At 32.2% G+C, this 25,095-nt stretch overlaps 2 protein-coding genes across 2 annotated transcripts in view; both read left to right on the forward strand.

Annotated features, from left to right (window-relative positions):
- The window catches only part of LOC143049636 (uncharacterized), a 193,982-nt gene that overhangs the window by 138,489 nt on the left and 30,398 nt on the right, over positions 1-25,095 (forward strand). The window lies entirely within an intron of this gene.
- On the forward strand, positions 11,076-17,765 carry LOC143048765 (uncharacterized). Its single transcript, XM_076222638.1, has 3 exons — positions 11,076-11,321; positions 12,143-12,470; positions 14,500-17,765. The coding sequence occupies exons 1-3, from the start codon at positions 11,076-11,078 to the stop codon at positions 17,493-17,495; spliced, it is 3,570 nt and encodes a 1,189-aa protein (XP_076078753.1). The 3' UTR covers positions 17,496-17,765.

The raw sequence follows: 25,095 nt of genomic DNA on the forward strand, positions 1-25,095 counted from the left end.
TACTGGCGGCCATTTTGAATGGTGGCCATTTTGAAAACAAAAATTTCAAATAATATAATGTTTTTGATGTTGTAGTTTATTTTATCATTTGCATTTAAACTAATGAACTAATATATATTTAAATTTATCTTATCAAATCATTCTTATTTTGCTATTTGTATTTGGTATTCACCATGTGGTCAAATAAGCACTATTACACTATTAAAGAAATGAAGGTATCTAATGCATAATTTCTTGTTATTACAGATTTGCTTAAATAACATTTGACAACAGAATATAACATATAGATATATGACCACACTATGTCGAAAAAGATCAAACTTGTAGATATTGAAAACGCTGGAAAGACTGTTAAGCTTAGTAGTGAACATATAGACTGGAATGAATGTATGATATGCCAAGAGAGAACACACGAGGACCTACAATGCCCAGCAGATAACAAAAGAATTAACATTGACATCGGAGCTGGTTATCAATCCTTTGATGCTATCATACAAAGATGCTTAGCATTGAAGTGGTTTCCCTCATCAATCAAATTAGAACAGTTAAACGAAGGCCACGGAATTGCACGAACACTTCAGAACCATAAGGCCAAATGGCACAAATCGTGTCGGAACAAATATTCAGACTCGTATATTGTTACATGTTGCAGATGCGGTGAAAATTGGAATGCATAAAATTATGATTAGAACCGTTGACACCAACGTTGTTGTAATTGCAGTGTCAGCAGTGCACAAGTTGAACATAACGTCCTTATGGATGGCATTTGGAGTTGGAAAAAACTTCAGGTGCATCCCTGTTCATTAAATTGCTCTATTTATAGGGCCTTTTAAGTCCAATGCAATACTGTTCTTCCACGCAATTAGTGGTTGTGACCAAGTTTCATCGTTTTCGAATCGTGGAAAGAAAACTGCACTGGACACATGGTTATCATTTGATGCAGTGACTGAAGATTTCAAACTATTGAGTGATAAACTAAATGAAGACTGTGTTAATGAAGCTGTTTTAAACATTGAGCGTTTTGTCGTCTTAATGTATGACAGGACCAGCGAGTGCTTGGGTGTAGATGCGGCAAGAAAAGATCTATTCACGAGCAAAGGACGATCTATAGAAAACATTCCTCCAAGCTCTGACACATTACATCAACAGATAAAGAGAGCTGCTTCCCAAGCAGGATTCTGTTGGGGACAAGCTCTTGTTAAACTTCAAGAAACACCATCACCTTCCATCTGGGGTTGGAAACGGAACAAAGAAGGGCTATGGGAACCATTCTGGACAGCACTACAAGCGTCAGAGTTCTGTGATGAACTTATAAAATGTGGATGTAAAAGTGAAAACGGTTGCAGAGGACGATGTAAATGTGTAAAGGCATCATTAAGTTGTACTGCTCTGTGTAAATGTGGCGGACAATGTGATAGGGATTAATAGACAGTGATTGCTATTATATCATTTGACAAAACTTGTACTACTCATTTATTTTGTGATTTTTATGACGTCTTTGAGAACATATGAGCAGTTGAGGTCGTTATGACGTTTGTTATTGTATGATATGATACAAATTATGCTCATTATGGAGGTTTTTGAAAGTTTTTTTTTCAGATAAACAATAATAACCAAATGTTTGTTTTAATCTATTTAGATTTTGAAGGTCAACCTATTTTGGCTTAAAAAAGAACAGATTTTTTTTTTCAAATTGGACACAATTCAATAGGCGTATAACTAATTTTTATCAACAAAATTGAATGTTGTTCTACTCAAATACGTATTATCACTTTTTTACCAAGTTTCAAGGCAATAACTTGAGTAATAAAATTTTTATGAATTTTTTAAGTATTTTTTCAAATCCAACGTCCGCCATTTTAAAAATGGCCACCACCCCCGCCATTAATGTCAATTTCTAGAGTGGGTCTATAGCTGAAAATGTTGTCCATCACCTATACTACAACTATGCAAAATTTCATGCTTTTACCACAATCTGAGCAATTTTGCTTAAAATCTGCACAAATCGACTGGACTATGTTTGACTCCTGTTTTAAACCAGTCCTTCTCTATGGAAGTGAATTGTAGGGTCCGTACTTTCTTAACATGGACAAAAGATTAACACAAGGTTCAAATGATGATTTAGAAAAAAACTTTTTTTAAATTTTGCACCTGAAAAGGTTCACATTCGATATTGTAGATTTGTACTTGGTGCCATCAAAATGCTTCTTATAACCAGTATGGCAGAACTTGGTCGCTACCCAATTTCTATATTTATTATTTTGCAGTCTCTTAAATACTGGCTATATTTGTATAAAGACCCTCTTTTGAATTTTTCAAAATTAGCATTAGTCCTATAACATATGACTTCGCATTCTTATTCAATTTTTAACGTTTATACTGATATTTTATTTTTTTATTTTTTTTTTTAATGGGAAAAAAAAATATCAGAACAGTAAATAGGTAAATAGAAATATAAATAATGCCCCCGAGGTCATATGTTATAGGACTACTGCTGTTTTGTATTAAGGCGGGAGGAAAATCTTCAGTTATGTCAGGTTACACTAAGGACCTGAAAACGGACTTGAAAACCTGAAAAGACCTGAAAATATACGACAAAAATTTTCAAATTGCAATGACTTTTTTATTATTCGATGGAATTTCTTCAAATTGGAATTTTATTAATTGTAAATGTCCGTATTTCATTAGAATTTAAATGTTTTAAATTAAAAACAAGTGTTTGATGCCAAAAGTTGGACCTGAAGGGAGAAATGAAAAGACCTGAAGGGACCTGAAAATCTATGTTCGGACTAATTCTAACTTCAATAACTTTTTTTTATATGCGCTGGATATCTTTCAACTTTTGATTTGGTGAAACAAAAGGTTCAATATGATGATAATATAAAAAAATATATATGAAAAATCTCTTTGGGGTGTCAAAACTCGGACCTGAACGGAAAATTAAAAATCTGAATGAGCCTTTAATTCCGCATTTTTTTTTAAACGAAAATAATAAACATAGACGAAAAATATGTTTTTTTAACTTTTCATGTTCGATGTCATTTGGTCTCTTGTGGAGATCTGTCTCGTTGGGATCACGCCACATCTTTTTCTTACCTTTATTGACGAAAGATACTCATTAAAATGATAGGCAAAACTGATGCAAGTAAAAAAGACGGGAGATACCAATTAAAGAACAATCAAAACTCGCATGTCAAAATTTATAAGTCAAAGAGACATGATATACCATAGAAATAATTAATTCAGAAAAAGGTTTGGTGCCTTTAAACTATGATGATTCACAATCTTTGTGTGCGTGTCCCAAGTCTGGAACCTGCAATTTGTGACAAACGTCGGACCTGTTGAATGAAAAAAGAAGTCCTGAATGAACCTGGATAAATGCCTATATAGTTAATTCAACATAGCTTATAAAACATTTGCACTTTCATTCAAGGAGAGTCAAAAGCAACTTGTGATTAAAATATTTAATTTTAACGATAATCCAATTAAAAGATTAAAGTGAAATGTTTATTTAGATTAAAGATCCTATTATCACCTAATATCAATACAAGGTGTGATTAAAAATATGTAATTAAAATGTAATTAAAACATTCCAATCGACGATCACGCGTCTTTAAATTACATATGTTGTATGTGTAAGCAATATAGTTTCATTTTATAAATAAAACAGTTTACGACCTGCTTTAATATATATTAATGCAGATTAAGCAAGTTGAATTAGTTTGAATAATTTCAACGGCCAATCTTCTTTTTTATTCTTTAAATAGGTTCAGGATTCATCATCAATTTTGTAGCTCAATCATTATATTTTCGATAAAATTCGTTATCATTTCAATGATATATTATACCTTTCCTACATTTATAACAAAATTCATATTTCAAGGATATTGATTGAAAACAGTTAAAGATCTTTTAAAAATAAATCTGACCGCAGTCTTTTCAAGCATTTATGTTATTTCGTTCAGGTCCGAGTTTTCACACCCCAACAGTGTTTTTATATCATTTTTGTTTTTGTTTTATCATTATACTGAACTTTAAGTTTCACAAAATCTAAAAGTTGAAAGATAATCATTGAATATTAAAAAAGTTATTGAAGTTAGAATTAGTCCGACAATAGATTTTCAGGTCCAACTTTTGGCATAAAAAAAATGTTTTAAATTTAAAACATTTAAAATTTAATGAAATACGGATATTTACAATCAATAAAATTCCAACTTAAAGAAATTCCATCCAATATTAAAAAAGTTATTGCAATTTGAATAATTTTAGTCGTATATTTTCAGGGCTTTTCAGGTCTTTTCAGGTCCACTTTCAGGTCTTTAGTGGAACCCAGTTATGTCCCCTTTCAAATTCGTGACAGATTTTACAGATCTTTACAGCCATGACAGCTAATTGTTGAAAGTCGAATATACTTTGTAAAGGGAACACTGGTGTCAGAAAAGATTAACAGAAGTATCGATTAAGATAAGCAATAACTTCAGTACGAATGAAGCAGAGAACAAGATTTATTTACATAAAAGTAAGTCTACTTTCGATTTCCATTGATAGTCTATAATCGGCGACAAGATAAACTGTTAAACACCTATTTTATTGATATTTTATCCAGTCAAAATTTACTGTGTAAAATTTCTTGTTTTTAGCGATGGAATGAACTTGGTTTTCAGTTGCATGTATTGTAATCATATGAAGAAAATGTCTTGCTAAACTAAAACATTTTTCTCAGTTAAAAGCTGCAAAGGGAGATAACTCAGTGTTATTGTGTAAACACCTGAGGGTTTACGCAGTATATATTGGACGACCTCCGTAGTCTTTCGGAACACCGGAAGTATTTTCGGAAAACATCTGTTCTTTTCTATGACCACCTGCGTAAGAGATAATTAATTGATCTAATGAATATTCATTAGCGTTATGCCAAAGAGATAAGTGTTAATCGAGACTATATGTATATTTGATATCCTCTGGGACTACTATACTAATATATTTTGTCATAGATAGCCTACATCATTGTTAATTGATAGAAGATGATCATGTGTGAAGTTTTCTGAAGCACACGCTGTGCTCCAATATGGGATAAAATTGTAAGCGAGAAAAAAAGTGACTGTCAGTGAATAGATAAAGCGTTTTTATGATTTAAAAATTTAACTATTAAAGCGAATTAAAAAAATAGAGCGCAGTTCATGATTTAAGCAACTTTTAAATTTTAAACAATAAAGTACGGCCTTTCGGTTGTCATTAATTGCTCAGCTCCACTTCATTTGAACTCTAGTGGATAGTTGTCTCTTTGGAAATCATACTTTTGCATATGTCCATATATTTTTTTGCGTGAACCCTCAGGGTTCACGCATATTTATTAGTTAGAAATATGGTCTATGGAGGAATATTCGGAAACTTTCTTTTTGTTCATCATGTTCATTCGGAACATTTTTTCTTCTTATCTGTATTAATAGCATCGTGCAACTGAGAGCACCTCCATACGGGGTATTCAATATATTTAAAACATGGCAATAAAGAACTTTACATTGATTTCTTACTCACTTATATGCTATATGATAATAAAATATATAGTTGAAAATCTATATGGAAAAAAACGAAATAGCTATCCATACGTATAATTTTTAAAGAACAATAATGATTCAAAACATGGACACATGTACATCAGTCTTCCAAACATTCATAAAATTCATTTAGAAATAATGAATGAGTCATTGCGAACTGGTCAACTAGTATGATACAATGTACATTAATAATGTTCCTTACGACCAATCATCCATGAGTGTTACTCTCCCACGTGATGGAGTGAGATTGAGAAATTATTTGACCTAATATAAAACCATTATTGATGAGGCATAACTTTAGAATTGAATTCTAGATACAACAGATTTCATTAATAAAATAGAGTAACACCATGAACACACAAGATAAAAAGGGAATGCTTTCTTATTGCCTATGATGTACTGTACAATGCAAATGTACACAAATATAATCATTGTTAATTTAAAAGAAACGGTTATCAATGCAGTAGAATTAATTGAGGGACAAGAATATCCTTTAAAGATTCCCAACAAAAAAGGTTTAACTGCATTTGTTAAATTATTTCTAAGAAACAATGAATTTGGGTTTAATGGACAGTTATACAAACAAGTTATAAGAGCGCCCATGGGTGGTATATTTTCACCGCTATGAACATACATGTATATGCATCAAACCAATAACAATTTTTTTATGCCAAACAACGATAAAAAGCAAACAAAAAAAAAACAGGATCCTGATTTCGGACAGGTATATTAAGTATACATGTATAAGCAGCAAATTAAATGTGTTTGCTGGATCCAAACCCATTTCTTCTGAGGAACAGGGTTTTACGGCATGTACAAACAAATGATAAGTAAGTTGCTTTTGTCTTATTTGTAGGAATAAACATTCCATATTCTATGAAGCAAAATAATCGTACTTTAACGTTTAATCCCGCTGCAAATGTTTGCACCTGTCCTTAGTCAGGAATCTGATGTACAGTAGTTGTCGTCTGTTTATGTAGTTCATAGTGTTTCTCGTTTTTATAGAGACCGTTCTTTTTCCCATTAGAATGGTTTTATACTAGTATTTTGTGGGGTCCTTTATAGCTTGCTGTTCGGTGTGAACCAGAGCTCTGTGTTAAATGCCGTACCTTGACCTACAGTATAATAATGGTTTACTTTTATAAATTATTACTTGGATGGAGAGTTGTCTCATTGGCACTCATACCACATCTTCCTATATCTATCTAATATGGGGGTTTTTTCACAGAAAAGTAAATAAAATGGCTGTTGGACTTAGGTGAAATAATACCTCTACCAATAAGAACCCTAGAAGTGCCATCCATTGGTAGTAGTTTGACCTTTCACGTTGGTAAAAATTAATATCGAAATAAAAACATTAATTATCTCCTCACTTTATATTTAACACCACTCTCAACATATCCAAATTGTCCTGAGAAAATATTATCCTCCACACAGATGATAATGAAAACACTGGGGTATAATTTACAATTCAGTTGAAATAAAATTTGCATAAAAAAGTTCTAAGGTTCACGTATTGACTTTTTTTCTAAAAATGCAACTTGTTTATCAATGTTATATGAAAACATAGCCAGTTAACCCTGGAAGTTTAGACTAAATTCAAAAGGCACTTTTGGGTGTATTAAATCAGTGAAATATTATAAGCGTCTGGACAATTAAATGCAAAATTATGTCATATCAATACAGTTGATTGATGATACGCGTTAGACTAAATCCTTAAAATTATTCTATAGATCTATATAAAACGAGTCAAAGGGATACTGACCTGTGTCGACTACACTCTCCAAAAATATAGTTAAAATTCATTATTTTACTTTTGTCATGTGAAACCCCTCCCCAAAAAAACCTTGTTAAAACATAATGTAGCAGGGGCACAGCTTTGTGTCTTATAAGTATTTATTTAAATGAAGTTTTTGGGAATTCCGCCAATTCATTTACAAGGAGTTGCTGCAATCTGTATTCATAAGTCAAGTTAGAGGGTCTAGTTGACAGAGGCCCACAGCGTACTGGACATGAACTACATGTACATACTGCATTGGCCTTTTCATTTCTGCTTCCTTCTCAGTTTCTATCACACAGCCACATAAAACCAACAAAGTGACAGCTTCTTTTTATTTGGAATATATATCTTGTAATTACAGGTGGCAAATATTTTAGGCATATGTCATTGTAAGTGGAATCTTGTAATTACATTACATTTGGCAAATATTTTACTTTTTAGGCAAATTTGTAATCTTGACACATTTTTTTGCCCCTGTGGTAGCGGAGGGGGCATTAAGTTTTACCCTTGTCTGTCTGTTAGGTCCATCCGTCAAAAAGTTGATTTCAGTACTCAAACTTTAGTTTACCTCAACCAAATGTTATAATGATAATAATAATAATAAATTCTTTATTTAACGAAGGTAACTCATTTAACATACAATTGTTATTCTCACACAAGGCCTTCACACATTTAAATGAATAATTCATATAACAATCAATGCATATAGAACGTACAATAATCAATACATGTAGATATGTACACAATAAAAAATATATATACACAAGCATGAAAACAGACTGTAGAACTAGCATGGCAAGAATGTCCTAAAAAAAGTTTGTCTACTCATTTTGTTTTATGATAAAGAGATTAGCACATTTCATCTTAAAGCTTTCTATATGTCTGAAATCCTTTATATCATTTGGCAAATTATTCCAAATGATTAGACCAGAATATTGAAAAGTCTTTTTGAAGTATTCAGACTTTGGCCTTGGTATATGAAGATGTCCAGATGTTGTTGACCTAAGAGAATAACTATATAGATCACTGCATGCAGTAAATTTACTTGTAAGATAATCTGGCGCTAGTCCATTCATACATTTTAACATTAAAATGGCTTGAAAATATTTCATCCGAGTGAAAATTGTCATCCAATTAAGTTCTTTAAAACTTTTATGAAACTAATTATACGCAAGACTTATTACCACAAAATACAGATCAAGTTTGAATTTTGGTGGTGTCACTTTAACCGTTCTTGAGTAATGCCCCTTTACAAATGGAAAAATTGCTGATTTTTTTTGTTTCCATTCTCTAACTTTAGTTTGCCTCAACCAAATGTTATAAAAGTAATACACAGTACTTTTTACAACAACACTCAGATCAAGTACAAATTTGGGTAGCGTCACTTTTACGGTTCTTCAGTTATGTCCCTTTATAACTTTATATGATATGCAAGCGGGGGCATCATCTGTGTCTCATGGACACATTTCCAATTTATTTTTAATGCTTTCTTTATAATTGATATGTAATAGACTTGGATCTTTTTCAGTACAACATGGAACATAAAGTAAAAATGATTTAGTTACGTATTGACAATCAGAAGAATTTCTTGAATAATGGCACCTCTTTTAGAAGAAGAAGAGAATTATATCCGATTAGCCTTGTTATTGAAAGGAGTGTCACCAAGAGCAGTCCGTACTGTCTTTGACAAGGAATTTCCACCTACCTATCTCCCATCAACATTGAATAAAAACTACAATACTCTCTACGACTTGTATTTAAAGAGAATCTTGAATCAGACTCAGTGGAATCTGTTGTCTCCAAAAAATGGTAAGTATTTTATATGTCTACGGTATTGTAGTTCAGCTTCCTTTTAGGTTTGTTAATCTGATTAAGATACAGATGTTGTGGCCTAACTTTGCTTATAAGTATCCAACAACATAAGGCAAAGACAAACTAACAATACCATGGCAAAAACAAAATAATAAGCTAAACAAATAAACAACATTGAACAACAGAATGCAAAACACAGGAAAACATTCATTTTTTTTACAGGGGGCGATTGAAGGTTCTTCGGAAAGGTAAGTAGATCCTGCTCCACTTTTGGCCCCGTAATGTTAGGTTGTGTGGGCAATGTATTTATTAAGGTCCCGCCTAGTGGCGGGTCACACTACTATAGTGACCATTCTGTAACAAATTGTGTCCGCTCTGTTTCATGGGAACCCTTATAATTTCATACTTTATACTTGACATGTATATTAACCAACAACAGAGGGTGTCTCATAATGTTTGTATAACTCCTTAGGTCAAACTTCAAGGTAAAAGATTTTGATTTCAGTTGACAACCACATGTCGTATGGTATAGATCGTCTGCTCTACATCTTTTAAACCGTTATGTTTTCAAAATTAATATTGACATTTGACATGTATATTAACCAATACTAGAGGGTGTGTCATAATGTATGTACAAATTCCTAGGTAAACGATAACAGTTGTACCAAAAAGATAGAATAAAATCACTCTTAGCACATAACAAGACTATGTAATAATTTTTAAAAAGTGCTTCATATTAGCTTATCCATACACATATTTTACAACATTGACAAGAAAACTGATGCTGATGCTGATCATTGTCACTGTAGTCCTTAACATTTGTTGCAGAAATTATCTGTCTTTTTCCATAAATCTGTACAACTGGCTAAGTGTGAGTAATAAACTATATATGATATCATGTATCCATACAAAAGTTTTACCACACGGAACCTGATGCTGATTATTGTCATTGTAGTCATTAGTTTTGTTCTCTTTTGAGTAATTATATGTGGAGATATTTCTACATGTTGTGTTTTTAAAGATTAAAAAAAAAATAGAAAGGGAGATTCAATTGGCAACATAACAAATTTAAACTAAAGTTAATTCAATCAGATGTAATTTGTCGCGCCTAGGACTACTGAAGTACAGATTTCCACATGATAAAGGTATTTACTGAAAAAATTCACAGACTTTAGGTAAACACAAGAACTATTTGATCTAGTGAATACAGATACTGTACAAATATCCAACAATTTAAGGGCATAAATCTGGCTTGACAAATAATGCGAAATAACCTGTCTATTTTAAGATTTTTTCCCTTGTATATCATATTTCTAAAATTTAAGGGTAAAGTATATCTGGTGTACTGTTAAATATCACATGTAACCTACTCGATAGTGATAGTGCCCTTATCCTAACATTTTACCTAAGATCGAAAATGAATAATAAGAATTCATGACACTCAACAATTTATCCTGTTATCCGTTCGGCATCCGTTCGAGCTATCCGTTAAGGTGTGACCAAGGCTTTATAAATAATATATCTGTTTAAGGGGGAATAACTCAAAATAAACAAGAGACCAAAGGACATAGAAATTAATTATTAATTTCTGTTCAAAAGAGAAATAACTCAAATTCATAAAATAAAAATTAATTTTGCTACTGAAAGGTCTACAACGCAACAACGAGAACAGTTAAATTCGTGAAAATAGAAATTGACCTTCATTTAGTCACAGGAAACAACATATATCTAAATTTGACAAGATTTCGTCAAAGCGTTTTCATGCTTATGAATGGACACTGATTGACAGAAAGTTTCTCATCTAGATGTAGTACATGGTGAATTTCATTAAATTTGTATTACATACATGGTGCTGTATGAATTTATATATCAGTTACATTTACTTGGGCGATTCTGTATTTAGTGATATGAATAACTGTTGACGTTCAATGTCTTTTGATACAGGTGTACCTGATTTCAAAGCTTTTGATGTAACATTGATGATCTGTTTGATCAGAAACTTGACATCTGTCAATCCACCAATCAAGGGATATGACAGTCTATCACTACAAGGGGAGACAACTCCTGGGTCTGATCTTGCCAGGATTAAATGGTACAGAAATATATTAGCTCATCATGATAGTAACACTATGTCAACAGTTGATTTCAATACAGCATGGACAAGTGTAGCAGATGTAAGTACATTCTTAAAAAAACAATAATGTTGTATAATGTCGTACCTAGCAACTGTAGGTCTGTACAATTTCAGCAATGAGCAAAACCCATACTGTAAAGTAAACTATAAAAAGACAAGGCTTGATGAAAACAATGTTAAAAAGAAAACAAACAACCCAGTTTATTAATGTAACAACAAATGAAACAAAAGTTTTAGACAGCGATCACAGAAAACCACTAAATTGATGGCTCCTGATTTGGGATAGACATGTAAAGATTGTGGTATTGTTAAACAAGTTTGTGAACACTCAGTCCGTCTCAGTAGTGTAAAAGAGAGGCAAAAGATACTAAACTCCTAAGTCCTAAAATGAACTGACAACGCCATGGCAAAAAACAACCATGTAATTTATGTAACAGAATAACATTACACCAAACTATAGAAAATCAGTTGAAAAGGGGTTGACTCATCAGATAGACACAACAAAAATATGGTAAGAGTAAAGAAAAAAGCCCATTGAAAAGTACATACAGTACTGACAACTTATACTAATAAACTGATACATGAAATATATTGTGCTTCCCAGACTAAGATATCAATCAGTACAAATCATCCAGTAAGTTTAGTGCAAAGACATCATCTTATTATAAATTGGTCACAATTGCAATTAATTGACTCAAATGTTGGCATATTTTTTTTTACTTCTCTTCCTTGGACATATATTTCCTGAGGTTTTTTTCATCATGATATATTTAAAATCTATACCTGACCCAAAATAATTACTACTTATTTATAAAGATTGCAGCTCTGTTTATTGTAACTCTTTGAAATATTTATTTACAGGCTGTAAGTCGATTGGGTGGTGTGCCAATGAATCAAGAGTGTCAAGAGCTAAAGGTGAAAATTTTAGATCAGTCTAACCAGGAAATTATGCTGGAAATCAAACAATCACAGGAAGAAATGAAGGAACTGAGACGAACAATGGATATTGAAAACTCAACCATCAGGGAAAATCTTAGAGATTTGCAAGATTCCCACAGTACATTGCAAACAGAACACTCAAGCACTACAAAAAATCTGATAGGTCTGAAGAATTCCCATAGAACTTTACAAAATGAACACGCAAAACTCACAGAGATTTTAAAAGACCCAATACCCTGGAACATAAGAGGTATATATTATAATAGTATTACAAAAAGATATAAGGTAGTACTATACTGGTTATTCATGGGTCCTTATACAAACAGCTTCTTGAAGTTCTTCTATATTTTCCATGTTATCGATTTTTCAATCCAGTAAAATTTTGAAAATATTACCGGATTACGTCATTGTATGTTGGATTTATCATAAATATTAGGAGGGGAAAATAACACTCTGAAATAATATTAGCAATTGAATTTTGTTTTTGCAAGAATCATTCTTAGCGTATTTACATGTAGTTTAGATAGTTTAACTGAACATGTTCAATGCATAAATCAAAACAGGAAAAACATTTATATGCTTAACAATGCAAACAAGGTAGATAGAGTCAACTTAGTTAAGACAAGGATATTCACATGATTTGATAGCTGAATTATTTTGTATCATTTAGTAAAGATTCCTTATGCTTTGAAGTTTCAGGATTCTATGACTGCAAACAAAAAACCCTAGATGTTTTTTTTTATATTACAAATTAGATAAGCTATGTGGAGTAATAATGTTAATCGGGTAATTCTATAGTCCTTACTATGTGTCAATTCAAAAGATCATACCATATGTCAAATAAATTGTCCATACCTTATGTCAAGTCAATTGTCAATACTTTATGTCAAGTCAATTGTCAATAACATATGTCAAGTCAATTATCAATACCATATGTCAAGTCAATTGTCAATACCAAATGTCAAGTCAATTGTCTATACCATATGCCAAGTCAATTGTCCATATCATATGTCAAGTCAATTGCCCATACCTTATGTCAAGTCAATTGTCAATACCATATGTCAAGTCAATTGTCAATACCATATGTCAAGTCAATTGTCAATACCATAGGTCAAGTCAATTGTCCATACCATATGTCAAGTCAATTGTCTATATACCATGTGTCAAGGCAATTGTCAATACCATATGTCAAGACCTTATGTCAAGTCAATTGTCAATACTTTATGTCATGTCAAATGTCTATACCATATGTCAAGTCAATTGTCAATACCATATGTCAAGTCAATTGTCAATACCATATGTCCAGTTAATTGTCCATGCTTTATGTCAAGTCAATTGTCAATACCTCATTTCAAGTCAATTGTCCATACCGTATGCCAATTCAATTGTCCATACTATATCTCAAGTCAATTGTCCATACCATATGTCAAATCAAATGTCCATACCATATGTCAAGTCAATTGTCCATACCAAAGGTCAAGTCAAATGTCCATACCATACATTTCCATATGTCAAGTCAAATATCCATACCATATGTCAAGTCAAATGTCCATACCATATGCCAAGTCAATTGTCCATACCATATGTCAAGTCAATTGTCCATACCATATGCCAAGTAAATGGTCCATACCATATGTCAAGTCAAATGTCAGTACCATATGTCAAGTCAATTGTCCATAAAATATGTCAAGTCAAATATCCATACCATATGTCAGGTCAAAAGTCTATACCTTATGTCAAGTCAATTGTCCATACCTTATGTTTCAAGTTAATGGTCAATACCATATGCCAAGTCAATTGTCCATACCATATGTCAAGTCAAATGTCCATACCATATGTCAAGTCAAATGTCCATACCATATGTCAAGTCAATTTTCCATACCATATGTAAAGTCAATTGTCCATACCATATCTCAAGTCAATTGTCCATACCATATGTCAAGTCAATTGTCAACACCATGAGTCATGTCAGTTGTTTATAACATATATCAATTTAATTGTCTATACCAGACATCAAATTTCTGAGTTTGACTGTCCCTTTGGTATCTTTGGTCAAGCCTTTTGTCCATACCATATGTCTAGCCTTTTGTCTATACCATTTGACAAGCAAATTGTTCATACCGTTTGTCAAGCCTTTTATCTATACATAGAATGGATAGATCAAGCCTTTAGTTTATACCATATGTCAAGCAATATTTTTTTACCATATATGTCAAGCATTCCTTAACTTTTATCTTAATAAATAAGTATTCAAAGAATTGTCAATTCTTCTTTTTCAGAACAAATTAATGAGGAATTAGAAAATTGGAAAAAAGATGACAAAACATTTATAGAAACAAACGGAGCAAAATGTGTATTAAAGTGCATTAAAGAAAATGGTTGTGTTGTTGTCACAGCAAGTTCTGGTAGTGGAAAATCATCATTGGTGCGTCACGTGGCTTTACAGATGCAAAATGAAGGGTATGAGATTTTACCAGTATCAAATCCTAAGGAAATCATCAAGTGGTACAATCCAATTAGAAAGATAGTGTTTGTAGTGGATGATTTTTGTGGAACATATAGTTTAAATCCAATGAAGTTTGAAAACTGGAAAAATTTGATGGACAAAATCAAAGCATTAGTAGAAAAGAAACCAGTGAAGTTAATTATGTCTTGTAGACTACAGGTTTATAAAGATAGGCAAATGGAATCATTGTCATTCTTTCAAGCATGTGAATGCAATCTTCAGTCTGCCGATATGTGTTTATCTAAAACAGAAAAACAATGCATTGCTGAATTTTACCTGAAAACAAACGCTTCTGATATCAGTGATTTGTATGACATGTTTGACTGTTTTCCTCTTTTGTGTCAATTATACAGCAAAAATCCAAAACTGAACATTGTAAATTTCTTTACAAATCCATTTACAGTTTACAAAGAAGAGATAGATAAATTACAGACAGAGGGAGCACATGTCAAATACTGTGCACTTGCTCTATGTGTAATGTTTAATAATCAGTTGAAAGAAGAATGGCTTACTGAACATGTGGATGAAAACATCAAAACAATTATAAAGAACACGTATGAAGCTTGTAAAGTGTTGGAAGGAACGTCACGATTGGTTTTACGTGATGAGCTGGATTCACTTACACATACATATATCAGAAAGGATGGTGAAGTCTACAGAACTATACATGATAAACTGTTTGACTTTCTTGCTTTTTACTTTGGCAGTGTGATGATTTATTGTTTAATTAAAAATGCTCACAGTCGTTTTATTCGTGAACGGTTTTCATTTGAAAGAAAAAGCAATAATGATGAATTGACAATTATTGTACCAACGAGATATCAGCAAATGTATATACACAGAATGATAGATGACTGGTCAAGAGGAAAGGTAGTGGATGTCTTCTGTAACATACATATGGACGATTGTATCTTCAGACAACAATTCCTAGTACATATAAAAGGCTTAGCAATATCACAACAACAACAATTGGCCAGTTTATATGACATTGATAACAAAAGTACTCCATTGACACTATGTTGTTTTAAAGGAGATATTGATTTTGTTAAATGGTGTATACATCATTGTGTCAGTAATGTAAACCATTGTCGTAAAACTGATAAAGTATCACCTCTATACATATCATCTGCATATGGATATACTGAAGTAGTTCATATGTTAATAAACAATAAGGCAGACATAAATACGTGTAATGATAAAGAAGTTACACCTCTGCACATTGCTTGTCAGGAAGGACATACTGAAGTAGTTAAGATGTTAATAAACAATAAGGCAGACATTAATAAGTGTAAGGATAACGAAGCATCACCTGTGTACATTGCTTGTCAGAAAGGATATACTGAAGTAGTTAAGATGTTAATAAACAATAAGGCAGACATTAATAAGTGTAGAGATACTGGAGAATCACCTCTGAACATTGCTTGTCATGAAGGACATACTGAAGTAGTTAAGGTGTTAATAAACAATCAGGCAGACATTAATAAGTGTACAAATAAAGAAGTATCACCTCTGAACATTGCTTGTCAGAACGGACATACTGAAGTAGTTCAGATGTTAATAAACAATAAGGCAGACATTAATAAGTGTGATGATACAAAAGTATCACCTCTGTACATTGCTTGTCAGAATGGACATACTGAAGTAGTTAAGATGTTAATAAACAATACGGCAGACATTAATATGTGTAGAGATACTGGAGAATCACCTATGTACATTGCTTGTCAGAATGGACATACTGAAGTGGTTCAGATGTTAATAAACAATACGGCAGACATTAATATGTGTAGAGATACTGGAGAATCACCTCTGTACATTGCTTGTCAGAATGGACATACTGAAGTAGTTAAGATGTTAATAAACAATACGGCAGACATTAATATGTGTAGAGATACTGGAGAATCACCTCTGTACATTGCTTGTCAGAATGGACATACTGAAGTGGTTCAGATGTTAATAAACAATACGGCAGACATTAATATGTGTAAAGATACTGGAGAATCACCTCTGTACATTGCTTGTCAGGAAGGACAGACTGAAGTAATTCAGATGTTAATAAACAATAAGGCAGACATCAATAAGTGTAGAGATACTGACGGAGTATCACCTCTGTACATTGCTTGTCAGAATGGACATACTGAAGTAGTTAAGATGTTAATAAACAATAAGGCAGACATTAATAAATGTGAGGATGAAGAAGTATCACCTCTGTATATTGCTTGTCAGGGAGGACATACTGAAGTAGTTCAGATGTTAATAAACAATAAGGCAGTCGTTAATAAGTGTAAGGATGAAGAAGTATCACCTCTGTACATTGCTTGTCAGGATGGACATACTGAAGTTGTTAAGATGTTAAAAAACAATAAGACAGACATTAATAAGTGTAGAAATACTGGAGCATCACCTCTGTACATTGCTTGTCAGGTAGGACATACTGAAGTAGTTAAAATGTTAATAAACAATAAGGTAGACATTAATGAGTGTACATATACTGGAGCATCACCTCTGTACATTTCTTGTAAGGAAGGACATACTGAAGTAGTTCATATCTTAATAAACAATAAGGCAGACACTAATAAGTTTAAATATACTGGAGAGTCACCTCTGATCATTGCTTGTTACCAAGGCCATACGGAGGTAGTTCAGATGTTAATAAACAATCAGGCAGACATCAATAAGTGTACAAATACAGGATTATCCCCCATATTTATAGCACGTTATCGAGGTCATGCCGATGTTGTTGAATTGTTATTAAAACAAAACAGATTGTAACATCAAATTTCAGGAATGACCCCATTGTATCTTGGTGGAAGAGAAAATTATACACATATTGTACATTTATTAGCGATATGGAACAAACAATCAATATAATTCTAATGCACATCCATGATAACAGTGATTCAAGAACTGAGTGACCACTATCACTTCAAATATAACTTAACGGTTTTATTTCACAATGATCAAAATAATGCAATATAAACTTTTTGACATGTTGATGTACATGATTTATGTCAGAATTGATTTTATAAATCCAATGAATAAAGGGGGATGTTGGATGTGATTTATTGCTAAAATTGGAAACCATCAACCAAAAGATTATTGATTGTTGATTGCTTAACGTCAACCAAACGACCTCTAGGGGGAAACATACAATTTTCAACAGAAAAGACAGTTGATGTATAAAACATGTCTTGATCTCAATCATCCTGGGTCATTTAAGTTGATACAAAATTGTAAATAAATTAAAAGAAACAATCCAAGAATTGACATACACACCAAATACCAAAATAACAAAACATTGACGAGGTCCCTGATTAACGACGGGTTCTCAAATATGTGAAGGATTATTGATACAGGTTTAAGCTTACTGCCGAAAAGGCCATTTGAGTTCTTGCCATCACAAAGTCGTTTTATCCTAATGTCAGAAAATTATAATACATAGATAGAACCTGAAATGAGCGTAATGACCAGCAAGATAAGATCTACAAATAAGTCAGCATTGTCGAAATGTCAGACGACTCCATATTGGAGTTATTGCCCTTTGATAATGATTTTTATTAATTTTAACCGTTTATGCATAATATCTGAAAAATCTATAATAGACAGATGGAAACTCTAATTAGCAAAATTGATCGCTGAAAAAATATCTACAAATAAACCAACACTGTCGAAATCATGTCGAACCTCCTGTTATAGTTGTGGCATTAAACGAAGATTTGTACCTATGTTGCGTTTTTGTCCAATATCTGAAAAAATATGATGGATAGGAAGTGACAACAATTATACACAAGTTAAGATCTATGAATAGGTCAAATTGTTAATATCTTCTGAGGACTAAAGAGGTAAAAGATACCAAAGGGATATTCAAACTCATAAGTCGAAAAGTCGAAAAAAAACTGACAACGTCATACCTAAAAAAGCAAAAAAAAAGAACAATCAACAACAGTACACAAAATACAACATTTAAAACTTAAGACTGAGCAACACGAACCCTACCAAACACTCGGGTGAGAGCAGGTGCTCCGGCAGGGAAGCACCTGCTCCAAATGTGGCATCCTTCGTGTAGCTCATATTTGTATAAACTCGGTGAGTAGTAACACTTTAATGACGATTTTTACCGGTTGTTGCCTAATATCTGGAGAGAAAAAAACTAAAATAGATGTATAGAAACTTGAATTAGTAAAAATGAGCATGAAGACAAGATCTAACAAATATGTCACTGACCGAAATCTTTGAAAGATTGATAAACACTTTAAATAGACTGAAAATTATTTACAATCAGACGAGATTAACAAATCAGTCATATTTTGACAAAATAGTTTGTAGACTTTTTGTAAGAGTATTTGCACGTAAGTGATGGTTTTCATACACTTTTTTGTGGTTTTGGCAAAAATAAAATAAGATAGAGAAAAACTATAAACTGAAACTATAATACACTAAGAGAAATAGTAAATAGCAAAACCGCTCTGTACATTTAGATCGATATCGCCGAACCACCAGATTGATTATAAGGTTTAATGGCCTGAAATGACGGTTGTTTTACTTACTGGAAAATTTTGATAGATGGGTATAAAACTGTAAACAGTTCGTATGATCACCAATACAAATTCTACAAAAGATTTCACTAAATAAGATGTACAAATAAGAAGACATAACGGATTGCAGTCAAAATCAATATGGCATGGATTTACCAGATGGCCAATTCAGACTCTTGGGAGATTCTTGTTTGTGATCTTAATTCTTTCTCCTTTTAGTCTTGATAGTTGAACAACAAATTGTATTTAAAAAAAAACTAATATAAAACTGAGGAAAGATAAAGATCTGGACTCTAAAACAACGGTATGAATAAAGACAACAGTAGTATGTCATTAATCGATTGAGAGGGAAAAAAATCCGAGTTATGTGATACATGTAGATGACAAAACAAAAAATCTGTCAATTATAAGGTAATAAGAAAAAAAGAAAAATTAAAATAAATCCGCTTAGTTAAGTAATGGACCTTACATTTATTCTTGTGAGCTTCTCCCATGCATTTGCTTAATCAATATGAAATCTAAGTCCAACTAACGCAAAATCAACATCGACTTTAAAGCCAAGAGTTTATTTGAGCCGTTACGATTATCTCTTTATTAGTTGTATTTAAAAAATCGGAAAATAAATATTTCTGAAATTGCAATTGGTGATTATAAAGCTTTATGTTTATTTCATTCATTTGATAAAAGAGCTATCACTTGACTATTACTCTCGTTATATAACTTCAATTAAAAAAAATGATATCAGCGATATATAGTTCTCACTCGTTATGAAACCTTTATTAGGTCTTTTCACTTTTCGTGGAAAGACCTTTTGTTTTTCTTCTGATTATTTTTAGGTCTTTCAACCTTTTCGGTTGAAAGACCTATTGCTTTTGTTCTGATTATTATTTTTTTTCTTCCGCCAATTTTTCATTCCTTCGCTGGTTTTTTTTGTTTCGCAAGATGTGGCTTAGACATATGGTATGTGATATCGAACAATTAATACGCTTTTGAAACTGACACCCCGTAACAAAAATCTTTTCCATGTAAGAGTTATCTCCCCGAACACTGTTTTTTTTGTTACCGCTTAATCTTCGCAACCGTGTAAGATACCGACAAATTTATTTTACCAAATTGGTCGTTATATCCTCAGGATGACTTGATAAATTTTGACCGAAGCTAGCCGGAGACTCCATATGAGAGTTATTTCCCCATTTATATTTGATATAAGTGATATGCATTTTTAACTGGAAAACCATAAGTGATAGAGGCCTAGGGTCTTTTTATTTGAGGACCTTGGTCCAAAAAAATGAAAATGAGCTCAAGGTCAAAGGTCAAGGTCATGATTAAAATTTTGATTTTGGCTTGTTATCTCTTATTTTCAGAAATTATATAAGATATTGACAAAATATTTTCACAAAATTATTAAGACATGTCGTAACACATAAATTTTAGTCGAAAGAGAACGTAGACATTTGACGCGAGTTTTCCCCCTTTTTATATCTAATATCATACGTATGGTAATATAACTCATTAACAATATAAAATAGAGGACTAGAGTCTTTTGATTTGAGGTCCTTGGTTTATGACCTTGAAATTGAGCTCAAGGTCATATGCTTATTTAACGTTCTAGATTTTGACCTTTGATTTTACCTCATATGTACACATGATAAAACCATGGGACTTTTTGCATTAATTTGTAAGCAATGTGACCTTAAAAAAAACAACCGGAAGTGACCTTTTGTAAACCCGAAGTAGCTATTTTTTGGTACTAAATCAATGTAAAAGTATATAGAACCATATATTTTTGGAATCAGTGTCAAGTAAACTCTATCAAACAATACCGTAAGTAAACTTTTTAAACCGGAAGTAAAAGATTATCTATAAAAAAGAAGATGTGGTATGATTGCCAATGAGACAACTATCCACAAAAGACCAAAATGACACAGACATTAACAACTATAGGTCACCGTACGTATCTCCCTTTTTTATATATTTTTATTTAGAAATCATATATTTTTGGAATCAGCGTACAATAACCTGTCATTTGATGCTGCAACTGACATTTAAAATCAAGTTTTGATATTTTCATTTTTAATAGATTCTTACTGGTTGAAAGACCTTCAATTGTTCTCTGAACAATTGGTTTTTATTTTTTTTTTTTTTTCTTCTGCCGTCTGAGATGCTTTTTTGTTTTACAACATATCGAATGGATGTTTGGCCAATGATGTTGTACAGTATTGGGGGTTTCAAAACTCACCCTGTGTGACCGAACACTTATTCTTATAGGAGTTATCTCCCCGCGTCCACTTTTTCTTGTTATCGCTATATCTCTAACACCGTAAAAGATTTTTACAAACTGTTTTCACCAAATTGTTTGTCTACTCTTAAAAATGATTTGTTTTATTTGACTGGAGTGATTGGAAGACATCTTATGGGAGTTGTTTCCCTTTGAAAATTTAAGATAAACGATATGTTGGATAAATTCATACGGTATAAGTCATAGAGGCCTACAGTCTTTTGATATGAAGTCCTTGGTCCACTTGAAGGTAATTGAGGTCAATGTCAAAGGTCAAGGTCATGTTATAAATTTTGAATTTTGCTTGTTATCGTTATTCAAAAGAAACTGTTACAGTTAATGATATGATATGTTTGCCAAATTACTGTTTACAATAAGGCGCAACTTCAACCTATTCAGTCGAAGTGTTTTGGTCAACCCTTATAGGAGTTTTCTCCCCTTTTCTCCCCTTATGTATTTGAAATCATTATTTCTCCACAACCATACAAATGATTGACCTCGGACCTTCCAATTTGAGTTCACTGACCCATGACCTTGAAATTGAGGTCCAGGTTAAAGGTCAAGGTCATGTTATAAATTTTGAATTTTGCTTGTAATCTATATTCAAAAGAAACTGTAACAGTTAATGATATGATGTGTTTGCCAAATTACTGTTTACAATAAGGGGCAACTTCAACCCATTTAACTCGAAGTGTTTTGGTCAACCCTTATACTATTGTACTATTACTAGACAAAATGGAAGACATTCATATATGTTGCTGATATTGCATCTTTAAAATGTAATTACCATTTTTGGCTGGCCACCATATAACTAACATTTGTAAATACATAATCTTTATAATTACAAAAATCAAACAACAATACTCCTAGTATTCATACAGTTTAATATACTCATGCTTATGACTTCTGCTCCAACGTAGATCACTTACATTAACATGTGTATATCAATAGTGGTTAACCGTATATTATATAGACAAATAATTCATTGTAATACTCATATGACAGAGCAGAGCATGTAATGATTTTATAGTGGAGGCAGACACCTTACCGGTAAACAAAACCGGAAGAATGTTTTTTTTTTATAAAAAAAAGATAGTACATCTTAGATTCTAGAAATATTGTTAAGGAATTTTAACTTTTCATTTATTTTTATTTTATTCATTTACACCTCTTTAAATATGCTAACAATATGAAGATTATATCATGCCTATATTCATTTCTTGCAAATGAGAGTGTAATTGCCTCATACTGGCTGAACGCTAATAGTATGAATATCATTAGAAACCTGATATTTATATTCTATTCGATCCAATACTAACCTTATTTCTTGTTAATAGCCAAAAGCCAACAATTATGATAACAGCATGTTGATACAATTCAACAGTTAAATAATTCAAAAGATGAACTCATAAATCTAAATGCCTTCATTTGTTCTTTGATATGGTATACTGCCGTTCCTCTCTTCTGAAGTATAAAAGGATGAATTATGCATTTCTGTTAGCCCTATTGTTTCCAAGAAAAACATATAAAAGCTGTACAACATCTTGCATCCTGATTTCAGTGGATGATATTATGACAGTGTGTTTATTATTATAATTTTAAATTAAATTAAAATAACAACAGAGGTCAGTATCGATTATGAAATAGGACAAATGCAAATTATTTATGACAGCATACATACTTCAATGAGGAAATAACAAACGGATATGTTCCATTTGTAATAGCCACAACCCACGGATATGTTCGATTTATCATAGCCACAGCCCACGGATATGTTCCATATATCATAGCCATAGCCCACTGATATTTTTAATTTGTAATAGCCATAGCCCGAGCATATGTTCCATTTGTAACAGCCACAACTCATGAATATAAAAAAAGAAGATGTGGTATGATTGCCAATTATACAACTCTCCACAAGAGATCAAACTGACACACATTAACAACTATAGGTCACTGTACGGCCTTCAACAATGAGCAAAGCCCATACCACATAGTCAGCTATAAAAGGCCTCGAAATGACAATGTAAAATAATCAAACGAGAAATCTAACAGCCGGATTTATGTAAGAAATGAACGAAAACAATTATTTTACATATTAAAAAACGACAACAACTGAATAAAAGGCTCCTGGCTCAGGACAGGCACATACATGAACAATACGGCGGGGTTAAACATGTAAGCGGGAATCCAACCCTCCCCCTAACCTGGGACAGTGGTATAGCAGTACAACATAAGAACGAACTATATAAATCAATTGAAAAAGACTTAACTCATCAGATGAATAAAAATACAAGTGGACGTGGACGGGTAATTGTACATCCCAACGATGTTACTTTTGTCATAACCCCAAGCCACGGATATGTTCAATTTGTCGTAACCACAGCTCACATATAAGTTACATTTGTCATAGCCCTTACTCTGAGATTCCACGTTGTTTATTGTTCCTATCGTTTTTCTGAAAGTAAAGTAACAGAACTGATTTGTAACACTAAGTCCATTACACTGTCCGGTCACAATATGTAACCGCATTTTATATTATTTTGTCAAACGTTTTCTCTATTATTTAGATGTTGTAATTGTTAATAAAGACTTTCTATATAAACATTGCAGTATGAACATAAATATTTGTTACGGAGATCAAATTCCTTATAAATATGTTAGTTTTACAATTTAAATCCCTTCAATACATAAATCTGTTAAACTTTACGACCTTATCTGTTTCTTTTGTTCAATACACACACGGAAATTTAAATCAAGTTATATAAATAATATATTTGTGTTGAGGTATAAAAAGTAATAGTAACACGTTTTACAAAACGTCGAATTGTTCGAAATAATAAGGATTTTCTACCACGGAAATAGATTACCATGACTGTATTTGACAAAACCTGTCGTAGTTTTAGGTTCCCATTGCGCTTCAACTTCCTACTTGAATTTAACTTTTACAGGCATAGATTACCTTAGCTGTATTTGGCAACACTTTTAGGAATTTTGGATCCCAATGCTCTTCAACTTCCTACTTTATTTGGCTTTTAAAAAAAAAAATGGATTCGAGCGTCACTGATGAGTCTTTTGTAGACGAAACGCGCGTCTGTCGTATATATAAAATTTAGTCCTGGTATCTATGATGAGTTTATTTTAACTCTTATTTTATAACAGCGTCAATGATAATTCTTCAGTACATAATTTTCAGCCCGGTATCTTGTATCTTCAATGAGTTTATTGAACCATTCAGAAGAATTTCACTACTGTTATTCTTTTCAATTTTCAATAACACATACAACCAGTAACTATAAAAAAAAGAAGAGGAAGTATAACTCTCTATAAGAGACCAAATGACAGAGAAATTAACAACTACAGGTCTTGTACGGCCTTCAACAATGAGCAAAGCTCATACCGCATAGTCAGCTATAAAAGGTCACGAAATGCCAAATGGTAAACAATTCAAACTAGAAACAAACGGCCTAATTTATGTACATTATTTAAAGCTTATGTGATTTTAGCTAATTTCAATTTATTTCAAGACCAGGACTTAAAGGGCGACCATATGACATAT

This window comes from Mytilus galloprovincialis, chromosome 10 (genome assembly GCF_965363235.1).
Source record: "Mytilus galloprovincialis chromosome 10, xbMytGall1.hap1.1, whole genome shotgun sequence".
NCBI classification, from domain to species: domain Eukaryota; kingdom Metazoa; phylum Mollusca; class Bivalvia; order Mytilida; family Mytilidae; genus Mytilus; species Mytilus galloprovincialis.

Excerpts from the sequence above, each read along its gene's own strand:
- LOC143048765 (XM_076222638.1), top strand. The coding sequence starts at position 11,076 with ATGTCTTTTGATACAGGTGTACCTGATTTCAAAGCTTTTGATGTAACA. Across the intron at positions 11,322-12,142 it reads CATGGACAAGTGTAGCAGAT|GCTGTAAGTCGATTGGGTGG; the intron begins GTAAGTACATTC and ends ATTTATTTACAG. Across the intron at positions 12,471-14,499 it reads AATACCCTGGAACATAAGAG|AACAAATTAATGAGGAATTA; the intron begins GTATATATTATA and ends CTTCTTTTTCAG.